This window comes from Pezoporus wallicus, unplaced genomic scaffold (genome assembly GCF_028554395.1).
Source record: "Pezoporus wallicus isolate ANWC-B61680 ecotype Strahan unplaced genomic scaffold, APGP_CSIRO_Pwel_v1 contig_2132, whole genome shotgun sequence".
NCBI lineage: Eukaryota > Metazoa > Chordata > Aves > Psittaciformes > Psittacidae > Pezoporus > Pezoporus wallicus.
The window spans coordinates 2,173,008-2,197,646 of record NW_026637551.1 but is presented as its reverse complement, the minus strand read 5'-3'; the positions used below and the strand labels follow the sequence as shown (position 1 = coordinate 2,197,646).

Below are 24,639 nucleotides of genomic sequence, written 5' to 3'. Positions count from 1 at the left end.
CAATCAACAAACTGCTATTGGCATTAGGTTTTATGTTTTTACAAGGTTTTTATCAAGTTACTTGTTTTTGTAACCTTTTGCATCCTCCATTTCATCTACATTTTGTCATTGACATATGTGTATCCACTGTAATCATGATTCTTTGATTCTCTCTGCTTCACTAGTCTACTCTGTTTTGAGCAGGCAAATTAGTGTAGTTGACATACCTCCCCTACAAAGTAGGTTGAGAAACATAGATGTGATTTTCCATTTAAAAAGTGTTTCAGGTGACCTAAACTCCAAATATTAGCTTGTTTAAATAACAAAACAAAACACAAACCAAAAGATGTAAACATAACATGAAAACAGAAGTATATATTATTCATCATCCATAGCTAACAAGAACTTTCCTCTAATTTGGGACTGTAGTGATAGGACAAGGGGTAACGGGTTAAAACTTAAACAGGGGAAGTTTAGATTGGATATAAGGAGGAAATTCTTTCCTATTAGGGTGGTGAGGCACTGGAATGAGTTGCCCAGGGAGGCTGTGAATGCTCCATCCCTGGCAGTGTTCAAGACCAGGTTGGACAAGGCCTTCGGTGAGATGGTTTAGCGTGAGGTGTCCCTGCCCATGGCAGGGGGGTTGGAACTGGATGATCTTAAGGTCCTTTCCAACCCTAACTACTCTATGATTCTATGTTCATGTTCATTCTCCAAACCTGCAACTGGCCATCTCTGACAACATTTACACTGTGATCATGTTAAATAATGAAGGACAGCATATATGGATGTCACTGTCTTGTCTGTGTGCTTATTTTTTCTGAATTTGACTATTCTTTTGTTTCTGTAACTTGTTGAAACATAGTGGCTGAGTGACTAAAATTCTGTTGATCTCCACTTGATAAAGTTTTTGTCTGCTGGCAATAGGTCAGAGTTGTCACTTACTTTTTGCTAATGTTTTGTCACAGCAGTCTTTCTTAGGGTTTTGTGGTATGGGGGTGCTCATGCAGAGTTTGGCAAAGATATGATTAGGATCAGTTGTAATGTAACAGCTTGCTAGGAACTGGAGCTTTCAGAGCAGGAATGTGCACTTTCAGATTCATAATCAAAAGTTTTCTTTGAGCATAAAAATCCTGTCATGTCATATAATGTGTAATAGGAAAAAATAAAATCTATCTAAAAAAATAAAGATAAATAACCGAATTAGAGTAGACTAGGGTTTGAGGATATGATTTTTAATTATAAGTGAAAACTTTACTGATGTTGAACAATTCTGCCATTTGTTGACTGTCTGAAGATCTGAATGCTAAGAACTTTTGACCTGAAAACTCTTCCTAGGGAGGGGGAAAAGACCATATATATATATAAACCCTATATATATGTGTATATATATATATATATATATATTAAACGGTATATATGTGTACATGTGTGTGTATATATATTATATATATATCTGTGGACATTTCCAGGGTCTGTGTGGATTAGCATGCATATTAAAATGAAAAACAGATTCCTTTCATGCACAAGACTTTTGATAAGGTAGGGAAGGATTCAACAAGGACATTTGGAACAAAGGGGACTAAAAAGTATTCAGTCTCATTGTTGCATGATGACATAATCAGCCCTATGCCTTTTGGTTATAAGTCAGAAGTTGCCTATTAAAGCTCAAATGAAAATGTTTTACAAAGTAAGGATAACAGGTTTCAGAGAAAATACAGTGCTGCCAATTTTTTTTTTTTTTCTGTAGGATATGGAAATTTGGGTGAATTATCTGTTCAGAGGAGGTTTCCTTTATTACCATGCCCGCCCCCCCCCCCTTTTTTTTTTTTTCGTTTTAGACATCTGCTAAGATTCCATAGGGTCTAACAGATGTTGTAGAGTGAGTCCCTTATACAATTCTTAGGGAGAAGGGGATGATAAAGAATGACATTTTCACATTAGAATCACCGCCTCTCTGAATATGACCATCAGGATAGCTTTGTATAATTTTCAAGTATACTCCTGATAAGCCCAATTCACAACTTCATTGTTATCCGTGGGCAAAATGTAAGCATGGTTGTTACAGTCTCTGCTCACACATTATTGCAATGATAAATAGAAGAATTCTCACTTACAATACTTTTTGAAGATTGTATGGAATATTCAGTTATAAAGTGTCTTTAAAACAACTCAATTTTATAAGATGGCTTGTTTCAGCACAAGGAAGGGCTGATTGTCATGCGATGTAGAGGACCATTTTTATTATTTTGGCAAGAACAGGGACAGTTTTGTCCTGACGAGCTATTAGATGAATACCAGAATGTGTCACATGAAAAACCACTGATCTTTAACCCAGTTATCTACTTAACCAAGCCTAGAAATGAATAGTGAATAAGGGAAGAGCAAAGGCCAGTTTACTGTCATTACAAATTACAGAAACTGTTAACATCTGCAGCAGAATGAACTCTGGGAATTACAGGTACTATGCAGTAAGTCAGTTGAGAGTACAGAGATTTATAAAACTATCTATACCTATATGAGATTACCAACTCTGTATGTCATGTGTGTATATTGTTACTATTGAAATTTTGAACATTTGCATAAAAAGGCATAAAGATTTTCTGAGTCTTTTTCTGGCTCATGTAATGAATCCTGAGAATGAGCACCAAATGTAAGGAATGTTCCTTTAGAAGAATCAATTGATAGTTATCATTAAATAGAAACATGTAAGCACTAAATCGACAGAAATAATAAATCTGGGCTCACTGTTTTATCCCCCCCCCCCCCCACCTCCCCCAGAGTAGTCTTGGGGACACTGCTGAGTGTACAGTTAATATAAACATTTATACTGAACTCCTAGATGTTTGAAAAACAAATAATGTAAAGATCAGTAACATTTTAAAATGATCAGTTATGGGAATTAATGCTTACAGAAAAGCACCATTCTTTCTTGCCCTGCTAGTAGAATCGCATTGTCTCCCTGCAGTCTTGTTAGCTCATACTAACTGAAATGCAAATTCTTTCCAACTAATTGGACCTCGTTGAACGTACATGTACAGTACATAGTTATATGCATGTAGTTTTTTTTTTACTAAATTCCTCTGTAATTATTTTCTTGATTAATATCTAAAGCAGAGACGTGGAAAAAAAAAATCTCCTTAAAGAGTTTACATATTATTGAACATTAAGAATATAGTAACTGTTGCATGTTTTAACAGCTTAATTAATAATATAGAATAATTGGAAGAAGAAGAAGAAAATATTTTTTTCACTGTTAGTCATTTTGAACTATTTACATTAACCCTTTGACTGAATTAATTAACACTTAAATGATCAGAATAATGGAATTTAGAAAAAATAAGATATGCTTACATTATATAGCACATTCTGCTGGAGAGCTTTTCTTACTTTTCAGGCATCACTTGGGCTTTCCATAATCACCTTTCCTATCCATTCTTGCTATATGTTGCATTTCTATATCAGTAGTTTTAAAAGGAGAGACAAATTCAACAATGTTGTATTTTTAAAAATTTGTATTCACAAAAAGGTTCACATGTAATTGTCTTTCATAGTAAGTAATAAGTATTAGTTAAAATGAAAAGAAAGAAAAAATTCCTCTTAACCTCACATACAGTTCACAAAGCACTTAAAATTCTCAAAAAACACAAGTAGACAACTGCAACTGCACTCTATTTTAAGTTCCGTTAGAACCTGGATTCTGTAGCCACCTCTTCTATTCAGCACCCGGGTATTCCCAGGAGCTGAAAATGTAAAATAATTTCACAGATCCTTTTATCTTTCAGCACAAATGCCATTGGATAGCAGTGAAATACTTGCAGAACATATTCATGATTAAAAATCTATTGAAAATGAGATTTTTTTCTTTTAATGCTTTTAAAAGGATTTGTTTTAAATGCTGTTAGAGCCCTTACCTTGTCTATACTGCTTCTGATTCTCATATTAGTTAGCCAAAGGGGAGAGAAAAAATAAATACTGTTCTACTCAGTTTGTGCCAAACTTGTATACTAACAAGTGGTTCCTGTGCTTCCCATAAATTATTTGAAGAATATGTCTGCCTGGAAAGGAATTATAGCAATTACCAGGGGTGATAGACTACAAAGGAACGTACTGGGTTCTAAGCCTAGGTTCTGATTATTACAGTACCTGTAAAATTTCATATCAGTTTTGTTTCTTTTTTTTTCTTTCTCCTCCCCCCCCCCCCCGCTTTACAGTTACAGGCGTCTTAAACTGCTACTGTAGGAGGTATATTTCTGTTGCATTTTCCCTGTAATGATTACTTTTATCTTCTTAGTGACTACTACTTTTCACATACCTCTCTGAAATTCAATAAGTATTTCTTTTCTTGGTTTTATATGCTGGCATATTGCGCCAAACAAGATGCTATGTAGGCAACGTAAATTTAAGGATGAAGCGAGCTGGGCTGGAACTGGCAGACTAAATTTTGTTTCTTTTCTGTCATGTTACTTAGTGAAGGTGGAGATATTTCTTTCTTTAAAATGTTCTGAATCTGTGATGTAGAAGTCACGCATCTGACAATTAAATGGTAGTCCTCCTTTGATGCAGTGATCTGAAGCTGCTTAGATTTCATGTAAGGTTGTAGCATTCTGGCCAAGATTTCTGCTTGGGAAGACTAGATTTGGATGTATTAGCTAGTCAGCCTAATAACCTTGTACAGACTGTATTGATTTTCTAGGAGAGAGTTTATGAACTAAATAAACTTTGAGTTGGTGTCTTAATAAACTGCTTCTCTCAGTCTGTCACATTTCGTTACTGAGCTCTGCAGTTTAGGGGAAAAAAAGGCTAATTCTGTTACAGATTGTTCACAGCAGGGTCTCCAAATTAGCCCTTTGTTTTGTAATGCCACCTTGCTTGGGCTCGCTTTGAGCACATTTCTCAGTTTTACCCTAATGAGTTGCAACACTGATAATGTGGCTGATGATCTTTCATTGATTTCACTATCACTTGCTTGTCTGGTAATTGATCCGTTGCTGAGCCTCTAGTTAATTATATAGGCTTTGACATGGCCCGGTCCACCGGGAATTTCAAGTCTTGCAGAATAACAGTTTTAATAAAAGAGTCTATTACTGCAGGTGCTTGCTGCTGCATGCCAGTTGATTGTGTGTGTGTGTGTGTGGTGTGTTCATGTGCGTGCATGCGTGTGTGCATGCATGTGTGTGTGTGGGTGGGTGTTTTTTGTTCTCTGGGAGAGGAAAGGACTGCAGGACAAGAAAAAGAACGGGGCGGGGGGGTAAGAGATGGAGATAAAGACAGCAAGCGAGAGCACGCAAGAGATGCAGAACGGAAAGGAGGAAGCTTGCTATTGACAGTGTCCTTAAGCCTCCCACAAATAACTGCCATTAGTGGGAAGGTCAGGAGCTGAGCATGCAGCTTGACTGAGGCACTGAGTGCCACTTCAGAAATGAAGAGGCTGGCAAATTTTAGAGGGAGTTTGAGGGGCTAATAGCTAGCTGTAAAGGTACAGCCACTGTTGGCACAATTGGCTTCTAAGTGTCATTCTCCCCTCCCCAGTAGAGAATATTTTTATTGACCATAGGTGGACTTAATATATTTTAAGGCAACAGTTCACGGAGTTCTTGCTTGTTTCTTCTTGGATATTGAATTTGCTGCTTTTGAGACTTTTTTTTGTACTTAATGGTGCTGAACTGGAGGAAAGTTTAACAGAAAAGCTTTCAAGAAATGTAGGGTCTAGAGGGGAAGGCACATTTGTGTCAACACAGTGTACATCTTCTCATCTTTTCTCATTGCACACTAATGACACAGAGCTGCCACTGAAGCTCTCTTCTGTTTCTTTTGTTGTTTCAGAGAGTGAGGTGTATTGTTATTCCTGAGTTAAGAAAAAAGCAGTGAGTGCTACATTTGTCCTCCTAAATTTGTAGATTTTATGAGAAGATGAATGTTCCTTATATTGGGAAGGATAGCTTTTTTGTCCCTTTTTTCTTTTTTTTTTTTTTTTTTTTTTTAATGCCGTGGCATTTTTTGTGAGATTGTATGAATTTTGTTTTACATTTATGAAGTTTGCAGAATTACAGTTTCTTGTCTGTATGTAAAGGATGAAGTGGGTAAGAGAATGTCTCAAATAAGATTCACTTTAAAAAGCCGTTGTAATTAAAACCAGTACTGTGGTAGTATTATTTATCCTGGTATATTGCACTGTACCGTAAGTACAGAAGAACAATCTCAAAGGAAAAATACTGTTTCTTTTGCATTACTTCTTAACTGTATGGAACTGGCTTCTTTTCTGCTGTGATTCATTTCTTTGTTCTTTACAATTTGAAAGGTGTATCGTATCTGCTTCAACCAGCTACTTAAAAAAACAAAACAAAACAAAAAAACCCTACTTTTGATCTTTTGGGGGAGGGGAAGAAGCGGCTAGCTTTTTCATTTTTCTCTTCTTTCTTGCTCATGATGCTGCTTAAGACACTCAGCAGTGGGCAAGGAAGGAGAGTGGTATGAGATGAAATGTGCATGTGACTTTCTGGTTTTATTTCAAAAGGAGTTGGATCATGTCTTTTTTCCCCTCTTTGGTAAGAGTTTTATTTGGGATAGGAACCGACTATCCCAGGGTTCTTGTCTGACTAATATTTAAAAAATAACCAGACCAACTTTTACGTTTTACTCCTGAGTGAATATTGACTGCTGTATTTAAGAGTAATTGCTTGCTTGCTTGCTTGCTTGCTTGCTCCTTTTTCTGTTTTGTTTTTTTTTTTTTTTAAAGAAAAAAGGTTTGCTAATTCTGTGTGGTAGGCAAGTGTCAGATATTACATGCTGTACTTGACAGCATTGTTGAGGAAAAGCAGAGAAAGACAGGGAAAGGGCCACAGCCTTTTCTTTCTCCCAGTTCACTCAGATCATTGTGCTACTTAGAGAGAATGTGCGTGTGTGTGTATCTGTGTATCTGTAGACTGAAGGGTTAGTGCAGGATGTCATTTGGTGCCTGACAGTGGAGCAGTGCAGTTGACTCTTTGCTCTGCTATCCAATGACATCCAGTGGCTGAGAGTTTGAAGCTGATGGTTGGGTCTCCTTAGTGCTGCATGCACACCTGACAGGCAGCTGTTAAACTGAGCAAAGGCGAGCTTGGGGAGTTACAATCTATGCATAAATGATAGGGGTCTCTCTGCTGAAGGTGCGAAAGAAGCTCTGACCCTCTCCCCTGAATCCCCCCCTTCCCAAATGAAACGCACAGTGCAGCTAGCTTCTTAACTACACTACACTCCTGCTACTGGCTGCCAAGAGGCTCAAAAATCCACCTTCACTTTTCAGTCAGAAGAGGCAGAAGTGGATGTGAGAGACAGACACACACAGAGACACAGAGAGCGAAAGAGGGCAAGAGACTTGACTTTAAGAGACTCCTGCACTGACAACTCCATGCAGTTCGGAACAAGAACGGCAGCGACCGACTCTGGTTTCATGGGGACATGGCAGAACACTGACACTAACCTCTTATTCAGAATGTCCCAACAGGTATGTTACTTTTGTTTATTTTGAAAAATGGCATTTTTGTGCTTTTTTTCCCCCCTCTTTTTCTCTTTCTTTTCATGTTTCATTTTTGTTTCATTCATCACTACATAGTTAGCCTCTGAACTGTCATAACTATGTCATTGGAATGTGCACGGTTACTTCATTGCTTCCCTAAGGGCTCCTTTTTAAAAGGGGAAAAAATATTAAAGCTTTAAGTAAAATCAAGGCATTTGTTTTAAAGTTTCCGAATAGAGCTTTGCCCTTTGTAGTAACAGTGTTTTTCTTTCTTTGTTTGCTTTTGTTTTGTTCCAGTCTTCTTCCCCTTGCTCTCTCAGTGTCCCATAAATAAAAGTATCTGCTATCCCAGCAAAACTCCTCTCTTTCTCCGAGTATATAAGCCCCCAGATCAAACTGATACTAAATTTAGGGGGCCCCTCAGAACAGAGTAATCGACTTCATGTGGCAGAACACAGTATTATTCAGAAGGAAAGATCCGCGAGCCGTCCTGCTGGAGCTGCTGCCAGCACGGAGCTGAGGGTCGTTAGAGGAGACAGTTTCAGTCCTCCGGTCCCTCTCTGCTCCCGCTCCCTCTCGCTCCCTCTCCCCCCTCTCTGTGGAGCTCTGCCTTGGCGTCCTCCCCAGAGCTGCTCCTTCACCGGGGGCCGCGTTTAAGGCATCTTGGTATGCCGGTTCTGACGGGAAAGTGAAAATGTTACTCCAAGGCCAGTAATAACTGATAATTAATCACAGGAGCCAGTGTCTCTGTACCATGCACTTGGTGATACGCACCCTGTGTGTTATAGCTAATCTTGCACAATTGCTTGGCTCTTCTGGGTGAAGGGAAGGGGGGTTGGCGGGGAGGGAGTGAAAGAGAGGGAAAAAAGAAAAAGGAAAAAAAAGAGAGAGAAACTTTTCAGCTTGGAAGGGCTCAAGCAGGGGAGGGAAAGTTCAACCTGGAGGTTTTTAGCAGCATGACTCCCTACCAGGGGATGTTTTGCCTTTCCAAAAACTAGTTTCCAGTTATGATCTGACACTGACTGATAATAATTGAAATACTGTGTTAGCCAAAGAGGAGTTAGTAAATTATTTGTATATTAATATTAGACTTCTATTTAATGTCAGACATAGCATGAATGAACTCATTTACCGGAGGGGTGTTGTACTGTAAGAAAAGAGAAGGAAAGTAATTAGGTATTTATAGTTTATAGTAACAAAGCATGCCTGAATATTGGCCATAAAATGGTAATTTAATTTTAAAAAAAACTTTAAAGCCAAGTAAAAATCCAAAGCAGATAGTTAATAACCAGTAGTTTTCAGTGGATGACAGTTTAAGCAGTACAGCTCAGGACAGGATGAAGGCATTTGAATAAGGAATATTTTGATATATCCTGTAGAGGGACCCTGATTACTGCTGATACAGTATGCTGGTATAGAATGTAATCAACATAAGGCAAATAAGCAACTCTGTTCAATTTCCCATTCTTGAAAGTAAAAAAGTTCATTTCCTGGTAGAGATGAACATTTCAAATACACTGCTTGGCACTAGGAAGTGTGAACTAGTGCTGCAGTGCTTACAAGCCTTATCAGCTGTATGGATGTTTGTGATATGTAACATATTTGGTTGTATTGATATTGAGCAATAGCATGGAAACAGTTATTCAAATTACCTGCTGTATTCTTTTAGTAAGAAGTGAGATTAAATTTTTGGGGTGGAGAAAATGTTCTTACCGTTTCAGCCACAAAAGAGTTAACATAACTACTTCCAGATAACGATCAATTGATAAATGACAGTTGAACCACATAGATAGTGTTAGATTGCCTGTTTAGTATTAGACCTTTTTCAACAGATTTAGCCTCTGTGGTTTCTGGAACACTAGAAAATGTTTAACGCTGACAAAGAAAAGAAACAAAACTAAATAAAAGAGCATCACAATGTGTAAGGGGGTCAAATAATTGAGACAGCTAGCTCCTTATACCAAGCCAAACATTTATGCTTGTAAGCTAGGCTGTTTGGTTTCTATTTTCTTTTTTTTCTTTCTTTTTTTTTCTAATAATATTTTAAATGTACTTATTCTTGAGTATTAACTGGATTTTGAACATTACTGAACATGTGTGGTCATGTATTCTGTATAGAAGGAGAGAAGTAATGTACTAAATGATTATATGTGTGGTGTATGGTGCATCAGTGTGTATCCTTCCACTGGAACACACACACAGTAGCACTGCAAAGGTGGTAATGTCAAACAGATTTATTTTTTAAAAGTCTGTACTTAACATTTTTGTGTACTGTGTTAATCTCCTTGTCATATTTTGTTTGTTTGTTTATCATGTGCTAAACATACTCAGTCCAAATATGCTTTTATCATGCTTTTAAAAGGAGGGTAAGTTATTTTGCTAAATACATTTCTCTCCTGTTTAATTTTTTTGTACTATATTTCTGATTTGTTAGGGCTGTTACAACTTGCTAGCTTGTTTAAACTACAAGCACAGACTGTGTGCAAGTGCAGCTGCAAATTTGTGTCTAAGTGCCAGTATTTCTTTCTAAATCACTAAAATTTTGACTGTTGTTTTCTGTTACCTATTTTCATCCATTTTTAAGTTCCTTATTTTAATCCATGTTCTAGAAATGTAAGTATTTTTAAAATTTTTCCTGTGCTTTAAGAAAAATTGTTTTCATGAGTACAAGTACCATGAAGTTATGAGATGTACGTAACTTGCAAGGAAAGTTTGGCATGGTTTGAAAGAGCTGTTTAATGAAACTTTTCCAGCTATACATAGTAATGCTAGAGACATTTCTTTTAAAATTTTTAAGAATAATGCCAGCTTTCCACATGTTTTATAGAAGCAAACAAACCCAGAGACCCATCACTTTTCCTTGGAGTTGTAACTTAATGTCAAGCAGGTTTTTAACACAGGGATTGGAGCATGGCAAGAAGAATGATTTAGAACAAAACAAAACCTTGCGATCTGTCCCTTCTCTTACCTCTCAACTCACTGTACTGCTATTTGCATACTATAGGAATAAATAACTTTTCTCAGAACAAAAGGAAAACCTACTTCATTAGGACAAGGAACTCTGTCTTAGAAAAATTAGGACTGATTGTACAGGTTTGGACTATTAAAGGAAGTGTGATTGTATTTATTTTTGGTTTATTTTCTTAGAGAATGGGAGTGCAAAAAAGTGGCATCTCCACATTCCAGAGCAAATTAAGATTTTGGTGGGTGAAAGAAGAAGAGGAATAGTCTCCCAAATTACCTGTGAGGAGTTTATGACATGGCCACTTGGCTGCATTGTTCTGCCTACGCACCTTTTGTCCATGTAAAAGTATGTGATTCGCTTACAGAAGAATGTCTGATAACCTCAAAGGGCATAAATCTTAACTTTCAAAAAGGAGTGCTTCTTTGGGTTACTTTGATCAGTGACAGGTCAAGAATGAGCAGAAACCCCTGGCTTCTCTTCCATGCTCATCTGGTTTAGTCCAGGGCACCCACTGCCCATTCTAGTTCTGGCAAGGAGTTAACAACAGAAAAGAAGGTCTGGATTTGGTTAACTAAAAAAAGCAGGCTTTTGTGATTGTCTGCTTTCGTAAATGTTTTGTGTATTTGTCAATAAGAAATGTCATTTTTCTTCATCTGTTACCTTAAGGGCTGTAATGTTCTAAAATACTTTTAAGTCTTTTCAGAAATGAGACTGTAAGAGAAATTGTTGTAACCCACAGTGATGCAAAATGCCAAAGCCATGTACCATTTTGTTAAGAAAGAAGTATGTTTAATCCATTTCAGATAAAAAGGTAATAGGCTTTCCAGAAGCTTTTTATAATGTGAGAGTGAAAAAGCAGTATATCAGAATTATAAATGGGTCTGTGTGTCATTATATAGTAATTTAGGATTCACTCAATGATGTAACAAAATTAACAACATAATTTCATTGTGTAACTGTATCTTATTAAAGAACAACTGTCTGACATTCTCTTACAGTTGCTTTATTTAACTTCATGCAAATATTATTAGTAGTGACATTTCTCTATTGTGCATTAGATTCTCTCATTAGCATGATGTGTTAGTTATCACCAGAGAAATCACTTCTAGATAGGTGAGTGGGAAGCCAAGAAAACTAAAAATTAAATCAATGATGTATATTAATATAGATGCATCTGTTCACGAGATATATGGTACAGTAAATTCAGCTTTTTTTTTCTTCCTTGCATAAATGCATGCTTATTCCACAGAAACCTAAATAATGTTTACAATATGTGGAGTATTCATTAATAGTGCTAGAATTATTAAACTGTATACAACATGCACTGCCTCTTTTGAGATGTACTTGTATTCTTCAGTCTGATAGTTCCTAATGTTATTGTAGACATAGGCACATAAACTGTTTATTGAACCAGTATTTAAAAATAGGAGTGTAGTGTAATGCCTAATGGATTGAACATAGAAGCTTTTTAAATGTTCCTGTACTGCTGGTCACAGAGGTTGTATGCAGTTTTAATTAACTGTTTTACTGTAGCATGTAACTATTCTTTTAATTATATGTTTGCATGCAAAAAAAAGTTAAAACTTAATGCAACAACAGGCTATATTTCCATGCATCTCAATCTGTTATGAACATTTTGGGAGAAAGATGAACATTGGTAAAATGCATTTTGTAGTTTATGGTAGTTAACAATTGCCTTTGTCAGTGAGCATTAGAAAACATAATAATTATATTTAATATATATATTTTTATCACACCATTTTAAAGATTAGCTAACCCCAGGTGGGTTTTGGATTTTTTTTGTTGTTGTTCATGAAGAAGTCCATGTGCTAGTACAAATTCAGAAGCTTTGTCAGGTTACGCTGTCTCATTTCAGACATTTGCTTTACTTTTGGTATTTCTGTAAAGCATAGTTTAAACCTGTAATGGTTCATGTTATTTTAGAAAATTAAAAATGTTTGCATCAAGAATTTTGTGCTGCTTCTGATGCGCCTCAGAATAGAAGCGTTAGCACATAGTGTATATGACAAAAGCGCAGGATGTTTCGTAGGACATGCAGCACTAGACACACAAGTACATGCAGTGATAGATACATGGATATGTACGTGATACCTGATTAAAAATAAAAACCCTTTCTCGGTAGTTTCTTATACTGTGTTCAGTATTTACAGGAGAACTAAAACATAGCAAAACGTTTCCCATTCCTCTGTGTCCATATTAATCCTGCACATATATACATACAGTGTTTGAATATTTTTGTGCCATTGTATATTTTAGTTGATGATGTGCTAAGAACGCTGTCAGATCTTTGCTTAACTTTGAGATATGTATGCACAAAACTGTAAAATCTGCATGAAGCACTGAAGCATGTATTAAAGCAAGTGCTGAAATACATTGTGCAATAAGCAGTAGTATTTAACATTTTAAAATGCATAGTTTTTCTATTTTCTGTTTTTCTGCTTTTTATTTTTGTAGTTACTTATTCATGTATAGTTTTATAGGGATTTGATTAATGTAGTGACAGCACAGATTTGGTACATAACAGCAGCAGAGTCTCCTGCTCTTATGTCAGGGTTAAGAGCCAAGGCAGATCTTCCCTAACTAATTAGATGCTGAGTAAGGCATCTTAGTGAAGTTGGGGCAAAAGTGAATGGATCACAGCTGAGGCAAGATTGCAAGGACTGTAGTGATAGTGAAAGTATTCTGTTTGCCAGGTCATTGTGACACTGTGCGGATTGCAAAGGAACACACTGTTCACTGATACAGAACTGCCGTCATAAAGTACAATCAGAACAAAAGCCTTAAAGAGCTTTTACTTTTTACTAGGAATGCTCAAAATGTATGCTGTGTGTAGCTTGCTTTGCTCAGTTATTTTTTCTCAAACAATAGTGCTTGTGCTTTTTGTAAAAGGATTTGCCTTGTAGACTAATGGTTCTTCAAGTTAAGAAGAATTTCCAAACTTGGGGCTGCTAGTATACCCAGGAGGTGATGAATCATACTGGCTCAAGAAAGAGGAGGCTGAAACAGAGAAGAGAGAGGAAGGGAGAATTCCATTGTTGCTGTCTCTTAATCTTTTAGTTCAGAAAGAGAATCACTAATGCAGCTTTTTACTACAATTCAGAGAGAATAATGACAAAATTTCAGCATCTAGATAAACTGTAATTAAGGGATTTATTTTTTGCCCAGCCTTTCTGTAAAAAGGGGTAAACTCAAAAAAGCGTTTTTTTAAGTGGATATCTGTGTGTTTATATACAGTTTTTCAATGAGACAAAATGTATTCTTTAGCTTAACATCAGTCTGTCTAGCAAATGTCCAAAATAAGAGACTGTACATCAGCCTATGGACAGGCATCTGTTGCTTTGTTACTGCCCACCCCATTCATTATAGTAATGCACTAATGCCTCCTTCCCTTACTGAAATACTTGACAACTGTTTTCTAAATGATTTTCCTTCACTGACAAAGAAAACAGTGCCACTTGTATGGCTGTGTCACATAACGTTTTGTCATAGAGTCCATTTCTTGTGGCGGGTGGGGGACAAGCAGCTCAGAATTGCTTTGATCAGTGTGAACTTGCCAACAATGTACCATTGATGCTATTCTGACTCTCTCGGGAAGCCATTGCATCCCTGTCCTCTATCGATGATGCGTATCTGTGCACTTGTGCAAAGGAAAGGACAGAGTGTCATCTGCCACTTACAGAGCATGAGAGCTCAGAACTAAACATGACACGATTATGATCCTGCCCTTTGTTAGGTGCACAACACAGAAGTCAGCAAGCTTTTCTTATGAAGTGAATAATAAGTGATACTTTAAAAAGCTTTACAGAAAGTGAGAAAATTTATACTGGGGTTGTCATTAAACCTGTCACTGGCAGGTAAACTTTCTTTGGTATTTGAGATTATGTTTATTTGGAAATGGACCACAACATAGATACATCAGCAGAGATTCATGCTGCAGTCTGTCTACCTGTGCGTTTTGGAATATGCCCCTTATAGAAGAAATGCAATTGCATGGTGAATCTCTTTTTTTTTTGTGATACCTACTGCAACTAATGTTGAAAAGAGCTTTAATTGCTTTTCTTTTTCTCAGTAAATTTAGCAACTCAGGGAACAGTGAGACACACCCAATGAACACAATTTTTTTATTTGTGGTGGTTCTCTTTAAACTTTATTTAACCAGAATTCCAGGGAAGGAGAGAGATTACACGATTCTGTGCATTCCATAGTGTATTTCTTAAGGTTCAGTAACTGTAAAACACAATACTTCTGGCTTTGAACAATTTGAATGAAAATGTCATATAATGTAGCTCTTTTCAGATGAACAATTCAACATTTGGTGTGTACCAGTGAGAGGAAAATAGAACAGAAAGGATCATATCCTTACTGTGATCCAAGCATGTGTTTTCCATTCATGTCATTGGAGGCCCTGTCATGCATCAAGGACAGCATATAGTTTAGGTTCAGAATTGCAGATAACAGTGTATTAGCCTTCAGAGTGAGCTGTAACTAGGAGCTCAATTCTCTAAGCCTCCTATGCGTGTGTCACTTTTATGAAGCTAAATGTGCAGGTATTTTGCAAGTGGTACAGTGGTAAAGAAAGTCGCTCTTGTGTATTTAAATCTTTCCTATTATTTAGACACTAAGGATGAACATCATTTAGGGAAAAAAAAAAAAAAGGCATTGTTGCATTTTCTTAAATGCAGTCTAAGCATCACTTCCTGTTTTATCACATTTCAGAAATTAAACCATGTTCTCTGTTAAAAGTCTCTGGTCAGGTCTGAGCTTTTAGACATTATAGGCTTTTGTATTATTTTATGGATAAGTTACTGAAGGCTCAGTTTTTCAAGGGTTGCCCTGGAAAGACAGTGCAAAATTATGTTGCTTCCAGTTTGCCTCTGAAGTTTTGAATTTTTTGAACCAGATATCTCAAAATGCAATTGGGGCAGTGTAATTTGAAATGAAATAAAATTGAAGGAGAAATGTTTACAAGAGTCCTTGCTAACTAGAATTGCCAACTTTTCCATAGGAAAAGTACCAACACAGTAGGATAAAAGGTAATTTAATCAATAAAGTAGCATTTTGAAAGTATTTTTCTCATTTACATAAAAATTTGACTTCCCAAAGTGTTCTATATTCTTTGTTTTCTCGTTAGGGAAAAAATAATATAAAAACCCCAAGCAAACCTGAAGATGTTATTGTCAGATCTTTTTATGCAGATTGATTTCCTTTTAGCATATTCATTGCCCTTTGCCTGCACTGAACAAGACCATGTGTACTGTACTGCAGTTTTATTGCTGCTTTCAGAGGGATGTCGTGTGAGATGTTACGGCTCCTGCGGAAGTACAATGGCAAAATGTCATTTTATGATAGATCATTATTGATGTTCTTTATTTATTTATGCCCTTTCTCATTTTTCTTACCCTAGAGTTTTTCTTGTTCTGTATATATATATATATATATATATATATATGAACATGTATTAAAAGGAAAACTCTTCTTGGTAGAATTTAATAATTAAAACAATCTTGATTACAAGGGACTATAGGAAGAGATGAGGAGCAGAGAGGAGAAGCATCCCTTCCAATCGTGGCTGAATGTAGGTGCTGACATGCAAAGGGTTCAGTGTTTTGTATTTCAGTGTGCCTGTATTCAGGAGCATGATAAAAATGTGTGATGCCCTGGCTTATCACATGGAAGGTGCTGAAAAGCATCTCAGTTTGATCTGTACTTTGTACAATTTCTTAACCAAGGCATAGCTAGTATTTAAAAAGGAGCCCTCAGTATATTTGTATTCCTGTATCTCAAATATGAGCTTTGTGTTTATTTGACAAAATAAATATCAAGAAAAATCAGAAAATTAAACTCATAGGATACTTGAACACTTTTTTTTTTTTTTTTTTTTTTTTCCTGCACAGGCTTTGTAGGCAAAAATAATCAGCTTGGACATCAGTGAGTTACTTAAAAACAATTAAAACCACAAAACTGCATCACAGTGTTCAGATTTAGTTTGTAATTAAAAATGTGCAAAGTTCTTTTTTTCTTGCAGGGATTCTCAAAAGCTTAAATTTTGTGAAAAACAGTCTCCCCAGAAATGATAGCGATTGTATTTCTGAGTAGTGGACATTGGGGTTTTCACATTTCCTATCATAACTTTTACTGGCTGTTTTTTTTCTGGACAGTTTACTTTTAAAAATACATAAATTGATAAGAATATCTGAAATAGATGTCTTGGGGAGGAGGGAGGTACAAACTAATGAAGAATATGCAAGGAAAAAAAATAATTACTTCCAGCTGGCTTTATATAATAAAACTACTATTAAAATGAGGAGCTCCATTAGCAAGGCTTTAATTATATATTTTCTTACATTTCTAAATAAACACCGCAGTCTTTAGAAAAATAACATTTAAATGAGTTAAGCGTGACAGTCCTTGCTCTAGCCAGGGGAAAATATAAAGAAGTACCAACTCGTCTACCCTGCCTTAATGCCCCACAGCAGTTGACATTGCTGGAATGCCTCCTGCAGCTGGTGGCATATGACTGTCATTTGCAGGCAGGATATACGGAGAGTTTACACAATGGAGGCATTCATGAAAGTGTTCCTCATCTGGGACTCCTGCAAGCTCTCATTTTATTGACCCTGTCAGAATTTAACTGGTAGGCTGTCAAATTATGTGTTGCTTTATCTAATACTAGTTTTTCTTTTAAATTACAATACACGGAAGAAGGGCCTGTGGAAAGCAGGTATGAAAAGCAAATCCAACTTCTGTCTTACTGTTTCTAAACCAAAAAAACAACAGCTGCGTAAGAACTTCATCGTTTGTGCCACAGATTGTAAGAATTCTGTTTTCTGTTCAGGATTAAATGATGTGGTTTATTTGTGGATTTTTTTCAGGGTCTGGGCTGGGGTGGTTTTTCTTAGTATTCAAAGCTTTAAACAAAAATCTGTTTTCTAAGTTACTGTGTCCCTCAAGTGTAACTCGAACATCGGTGTACAAATAGTTTTATGAAGCAGCTCACTCTTTAACTGCTGGTGTCCCAAAAGATAGCAGAAAAATGCTCACTATAAAAGTTTCTCCCAAAAGATACTTATTTGTATGTTTTGCTGCATCTTAATGCAGATTCCATAAAAAAATGCCCAATAATTAACAGATTTATAATGTACGTCAAACAGTGTAATAATCGGAGAGGTGATTGATGGTTATAAATATGTTCCTTATATCACAGATTAGCTGATTATTAATTCAATCGTGTTGAGGCATGACCTCTCCAAAGCCATAATTTACATTAAAAAAAAAAAAATGTGTGCACAGCTTCATTGGTATCTGGGAGAGAACTCATTACAGCAGCAGACAGCACACCAAAACATTGGCTCCATGCAGATGGAGCACACTGCAAGAAAAGTACCTTACGCAGTGAGTTACTCATTTTAATAGATCCTCCTACCCACCAGTCCATTGTTAATGCAATCCTAAAGTTCAGTTCAGGGCCGGGGGGTGGGGGGCGGGGGGGCGGGAGGGCATGGTGGTGGGAAGAGAGAGAGGAAATGAGAAAGAATGATCAGGTTGTTAAAGGAAAATAAATTTTAACCTGGAGGCTATCAGTCACTTCTGCTAAAAAAAAACCTTCAGCCCACCATATATGTTTTTGTTCATCTATAGAAATAAGGTATGGCATCTGTCTATCTAACATGGGATGTCATTATCAGAGATTTTACTTATTACATTTTCTTACCAGTTCTACTTGTTTAAAAATGTAGGATTTCTGCTAGAATAATGATAGCTGGATAGTAAACACTTTTACATTAAGAAATGTATATGGGTTACTCTGTCTTGTATAATTTCCAGTTTCTTCCCATTTTGCTTCCCCCTTTCCTAGAATACAAATTAATTTTAAACACAAAAGACAAAAAGTAATCTAAATGGAATATTATTATACTATTTTGCAAGACCTCCTGAAATACTGCTCTGGAATTTACTGAGATGTTGATTTTTCTCTGCAAGGATAAATAAGAAAGACAACTGACACATTTTAATCCACCTGGAAATATGTAGGGTTTTTTACCTTTTGATATAACATTCTGGAGACATTGCCTTCCCTTAAATATTTAAAAAGTAAAAATGGTTTCATAAGCTGTAATATTTATTTAGTATTTAGCAATTCAAAGATAAGTTATTTACAAGAACTTGACAAATGTAGAATCTCTCTCATGGTAAGTGAATTCTCATTCCAAGGAAAATACTACTTGGCATAGTACTTATTGTAGAGTTGCAGTTTTTATTTTCTTTTCCTTAAACATTGAGGAAAATTTGAAGTAGCTACATACTGGTGTATTTTCTTGCTAATGAAGGTAGTTTCATTAGCGGCTTCTCAGTCTAAGGAGAGAAGCAAAACCAGGTTTTAGAACACAACCAAGAACATGGAAAATGTTCAAACAACAGTAGAAATATTTAGTGGTTTTCCTACATCATCAAACTTATCTGAAAATTTATTTAGAAGAATTTCTAATTTTTTTTTCCATTGCAAAAGCTTGTACTGACAGGGTGATAACCTCAAACACTATTACAGATCCAGACCATGGTATCTCAAACTCTCCTGCTGATACAAAAAGTTTCTGTGGAAAAACTTTATAACACTGGAAAGTTTTAATTTTAAGTGCCCAGTCCTGTTCTCACTAAAATCAATACAAGTATAGTCTACATTCATAGAACTGGTCTGAGAACTTTTCCTACAGTCTTTACTCAGGAAGCGGTAATTCATGTTTTGTTTGTTTAAAATACACATGTTTTGCACCTTTAAAATACATATTAAGTGAAGAAATGTTTTAGAATTGAAATTCAGGGAAGGGATTAGAGCATTGTACTCTAGTTTCAAATAATCCAATATTTGTAGAAGTATGACCTTTAAAATCTAGGTTCTTCTTTAATTACACATTTAAGAGAAACTGTGTGGTATATACTAGCTCTCTAAAAAAATCCTCTGACAAGTCAGTGCCGGGAATTTTCATACTTTAAAATGCAGTTTTATTCCTGCATAAAAATATGTATTCATTAATCTATATCTTCATTAATGCAGTCTTTCAGAAGACAGTAGAGTAAAATTATTTAGCTCATAGCAAATATAGTAATGAACTTACTTAAAAATTAAATCAACATCACATATCCTCAAACCAATCCTTTTTTAAGCGCCTTCCTTTGGTATTTATTTTTTTAAATTTTAGTTTATCTTTTGCATGAAAGTTGCTTAAGACGTGAAATTATGTCTTTCTCCACATTCTTACTTCACTTTTTTGCTAATGCTGGGAAGCTAAAAGTCAGGTGTGAAAATGTTAAAGCAACTGAAGGCATATACAATCTTGTAATTATAAAGTTGAAATTTGGTTTTCTCCAAATAGACCTACATAAATCATGTTTCCTATGATTTTTCAGTTTGCGTTTTAAAGGTCTTCTTTAACAGTGCCAAACTGAAATAAAACTTTCCTAACCTTAAAGTACATGAAGTACATAAAATGCATAAGGTGGAGCTACAGGTATGAGACTGATCTTAAATGACTGGGCTTTTTTCTGAACCTATCCCTCCTATACCCCATCCCCATGCCTTCCAAAATTCAGTAGTGGTCAGGTGTGGCATTTTGATCCTGTCCACTGACTTGCATATGTATGTTTATACACCCACAAACTGTAAAATAAAACTGACTAAATGTGGCTTCAGGGAAAAGAAAGGAGTGGTGGGTGCAGATACCAGCTGGAGCTTGATGCATGTGTTCTCTTCTGTGGCATTGTTTTGTTGTTGATGTGGGAATGTAGCTAAACAGTGGCTACAGATGCTCCACTAAATAAGGATCCACATAAATTCCAGCTGTGAACTTGTGATTCACCCTTCCCTGCACAAAAGATATGTTTCCATATGTCCCATTATGTTCCATATTTGATTTTTATCACACACTGTATGCCAGTCTGAATCTCGTCCACATGCTTTTTATGAATCCTGTAACCCTTTCTCTCTTCTTTTTTTTGAATTAGAGTCATAACGCGCCCCCGCCTCCATGCAGAAAATCCACATTACAATAATACTGCATCCTTGTAAATAATTTTTTAATGTATCAAGTACATGAATAATGTATCTGTGTAACCACCGTAACACAAAGTCTGGACTTGTCTATAGAAAATCATACAGGTCCATATGAAAAGTATTTCTCTTTGTAGCTAAGTCTGTAGTCCTTAAAATTATCTGAGATCTAAATAATCTTTAGAAATACTTGCATCTTATTTTACTACTTTAAATGGATTTTTGTGGTACTATCAGTAATCATTTCAGGTACCTGGTGTACATAGCTTCTACTTATATTTTTAAGTATATAATTGATAAGGACTCTAATTTTGAATTATGAATAATATTAATCGTTAAACCATTTATGCACTCTGAACTCACTGAAAATAACTGCAGAGCTGTCACTGGTACCAAATAAAATATGTTCAATTTTTTTTTTTTTTTTTCTATTGCTCTTACCCATTATGTGCTCTAGATTGGTATTCAGGATATTTTTTTCTTCTGCTACCATAATGTAGATATGGAGACTGGCATCTAGAAATATATGCATCTGTGGCCTCAGGAGCATACAAAACCCCATAGTCTAAAAAATAAAGTAAGGATTTAAAAAAATGCTAACTTAATTGCAGTGTAGGTTTTCGAGTTGGTTTATTGTAATATGGATACGAGAAACGTGGTCCCTGCCTCTTAATTGGGGTGAGATACAGCTGCTGGTCAGCTTTGTAAGAAGCAGTGCTGCTAGAGCTTTGTGGTAGGTTTTACATATGATAGTCATTGACTATCATAAAACTACTCAGAACATGAGGCAGAAGTCAGCATTGTCATGTTAGCTGTAGTCTAGAAAGTATCTGTCTTCCTGAAGGTAAAACCTCAGAGGTTGCTGTAATTGTTAAAGTCATGATTGAAGTACTAAATCTGGTGATTGGTTTTCTTAAGTTGTTGAAGCCAGTGCTTCTACCTCCAGCCCAAATTTGAAATGGCATGTCAGGAACTGGATGAAATGCTTGCAGTGTTAGAAAGTGAAGATGTTGTATAGCTGTTGCTGCAGTGCTGTAATTTCCATAGAAGTCAGTTGCAGCATAATCACTTACATAGGTAGTTGTAATTTTGTTGATTAAAAAATGGTGCTATGAGAATACAATTTTCTGAAAAAAGGTGTATCAAAGCAACTACTGCTATCTGCTGTAAAGAACCATCATTTAGCTGTGTGAAGAATTTGACATCCAGTGCTTCTTTGTCTATTCTGTTGCAAGGAAAAATATGTCCGTTCATAACTGAAATTCTCCAAGCGAGTCAGATATCAACATTATACCAACATTTTGCAACAGAACAGGTGATAGTTGATTAATTTGTATTTTAAATTGAGGGTCACTGTGTTATAGATTTCTGTGGAAACAGAAAGAAACAGAATCTAGTTAAAACTATGAATAAGTGGGGCCTGTTCTCAGCAGTGTCTGAGGTACCATTGAGTTGAACTACTGGTCACTGTCAAATTCCAATCAAAATGCAGATAAATTCAGCATAAACATAATAAGGTGTTGGTGTGTTTCCAGAACTATAAAGAAGCTTTAACTGGAGAAGAGGCTGGAGATTAACAGTTTGTTTTACAGCTAGGTTAGGTATTTCAAATCAAGTGACTGGTGCTGCTTGTAACGAAGCATCTGCAAAGTGTGTCAGTGTGACATTGGTATTCTGTGTTCAAGAAGTTCAGTGTCAACACAGCTGTGACTTACCACTTTTAGCAAATTCTCAACTGGGAATTAGATAAAATACCTTTAATTTGGCCACGAAGTCAGGGAGAGTGCTGGGATGGGAGTATAATTTCAGATGCTATTAATTTTCACAAAATAACGTTTGTGTGCTTTGTCTTGCCAGACGGTCTACAGTGCTTTTCCTCATTTCACGTGCCAGGCTGTTTTTTTATTATCATTTCCTTCTCTGCTGTGTTTATCTTTTCTGAAAATGGTGAATGTAAGCTATTACAGACTGGGTGGGTGGCAAACATTTGCACAGTAACTTTTAAAACACAGAGCAAGCATTTTATTTGGGTTTTGAAAACCACTGAGAGAACTTAATGCAGCTGCTCTCATGGCATCAAAGTGAAACATGTAAAAATCTCACTTTCTATTCTAAATAACCTTAGGGCTGTTAAGTCAGATATTTCCGGCTTGACGTGTTTTGCACAGGAGTGACAGTGGCATTGAGTATATACATAGTAAATCTTAATATTCCACTGAATCTCTTCGCTCTTTCATGAGCTTCACAGGGTACTCATCCTTAGCAAAATGTCAGGTTAAAACATGTCACTTTGCTATAGCTGAAATTACTTACTTGTTTTTAATCAAAAGCAACTCTTAATGGGCTGTTTTACTCTAGGCAGTAAGGAAAGGAGTTTTTCAGTTTAGCAGCAAGTATTGCTTCTGACCCATTATTTGCTGTCATTTCTGCTTCTCATCCAGCAGTGTGAAGGGGGTTGCATGATTAAAATCTGAGGATGCTGAATAAGGATGCTGGTGCTGCATCTCCTACACCAAGTAGAATTAGTATTTTTAGGGAAAGCTAAGGTTTTTTTTTCTGAATACGTCTTTCAGTTCTATTAAGCAGTAGTCCTGTGTTTCCTAGGAACTTCGTTGTATCCGTGATCTGTCAGCAGCAGAGGTGCTCTTGCTGATAGTAAAGGTGCTTATGGTACAGTGCTTCTTTGATTTTAATTTTCCAAAACTCAGGATGAATGTAAGATGAGAGGTGCCATATATTCATCATAATCTTTGGATCCTGTCCTGTAAAGTAGGCAGCTTTCCTGACTGGCAGCACTCAGAAGTTAGAGCTGTACAAGTTCAGTGAATTCAGTTCATACTCTTTTTAAGACTAAAATGGCTCTTCCGTTTCTAGGCCAGTTAATAATTCTCCTCTTAACTACGCTGTACATATCGCAGATGGTGCTTGACAGACTAGTCAGTGTCTCAGAGGTCACCACAACACTATTAGCTAGATCACTGTGCCCTTTGTTTCTTGAAGATGCTTCTGCTACACTACTTGTTACTTAAGAAAAAATTATAGGAGAAAAGTTTGGATTTTGTTTTAAAAAAAACACTTAACTGCTTCTCTCCTCACCAACAAGTGCTTCAAATGTGGAGTCGTTTCTTGTCAGTGAAGTGCTCTGGAATTTAGCATTCTGCTGTGTCCTGATACAGGTATGACCAGTGGTCTCATTCAGTGCAGTGGGGTTTTTTGTGTGAAGACATAACATTAAGGATGACTGATACTTTAAAATTTTATCACAGTTTTCTTTTGGAGCTTTTATTCTGTTTTGAGGGCTTATTTCAGCACCTGAGAAACAGGAACATTTAAATTCTTCTAGAAATTCTTGTGGCCAAGCTGTATTTGTACCTTCTGTGCAGCTTGAAAACACTGAAATAACTAAAAGGTGTTTTAAAAGCAAATAGGAAAAAGCAAGTCTTTAAACTCTATTGTTGGTACTTTACTAAAATATTTACAACCATATCTACAAAAGGTGGCACACCTTTGTCATAGCTGCAGAAACATACAGTGAAAAATCTTTCTGTTTGGGGTAATGCATGTTTATCAATGTGTTTTACAGAAAAAAAAATGTTATAATTCTTTTGTCTTGTAAATAACAGTTTGCACTTGTTTGTTGTATTACTGGAGAAATGTAACTTTACAAGGTCAGATTTGGAGAGATAACTTGGAAATTGCAAAGCTACATGATTTTTATCTGAGAAAATGACTCAGGGGCAAGATCAGCTATACTGTAAATATAACTTTTACCATTTTGGGCTTAAATTGGTTATGCAATGCCAGACATTTTTGAAGTTAATTTGCAATCCTTGACATGCTTGTTGCTTTTTCTGTTACATATAACTATACAATCACATAGAACTGCTTGGAAATGATTTTGTAGTCATTTGTACATTTTCAGTAATAAATGTTCAGGTATGTATATACTTAATTCTTTTTTTTGTGGGCAGTGTAACTATTTTGACTGTCTTGCTTCATTAGTCTCTGTTCCTTCTGATCTGTTATCTTTGATATCAGCTGAAACTCCAGTTATTTACATCTATTTCATTTATTTTTGTGTTGGCAATATAAATTGCATTCTCCCATCACTTGGCAAAAACTCAGGGAAGA

The 24,639-nt window shown here is 36.1% G+C and overlaps 1 protein-coding gene across 4 annotated transcripts in view; it reads left to right on the top strand.

Moving 5' to 3' along the window:
* BNC2 (basonuclin zinc finger protein 2) overlaps window positions 1-24,639 on the top strand; it is a 338,371-nt gene that overhangs the window by 94,214 nt on the left and 219,518 nt on the right. For 3 of the 4 annotated variants that reach the window (XM_057406293.1, XM_057406294.1, XM_057406297.1), the window contains exon 2: window positions 7,265-7,465. The exons of the other annotated variant lie outside the window; for it this stretch is intronic. In XM_057406293.1, the coding sequence (XP_057262276.1) occupies window positions 7,265-7,465 (201 nt within the window). The remainder of the gene's footprint in view (window positions 1-7,264; window positions 7,466-24,639) is intronic. 4 annotated transcript variants of the gene reach the window in all.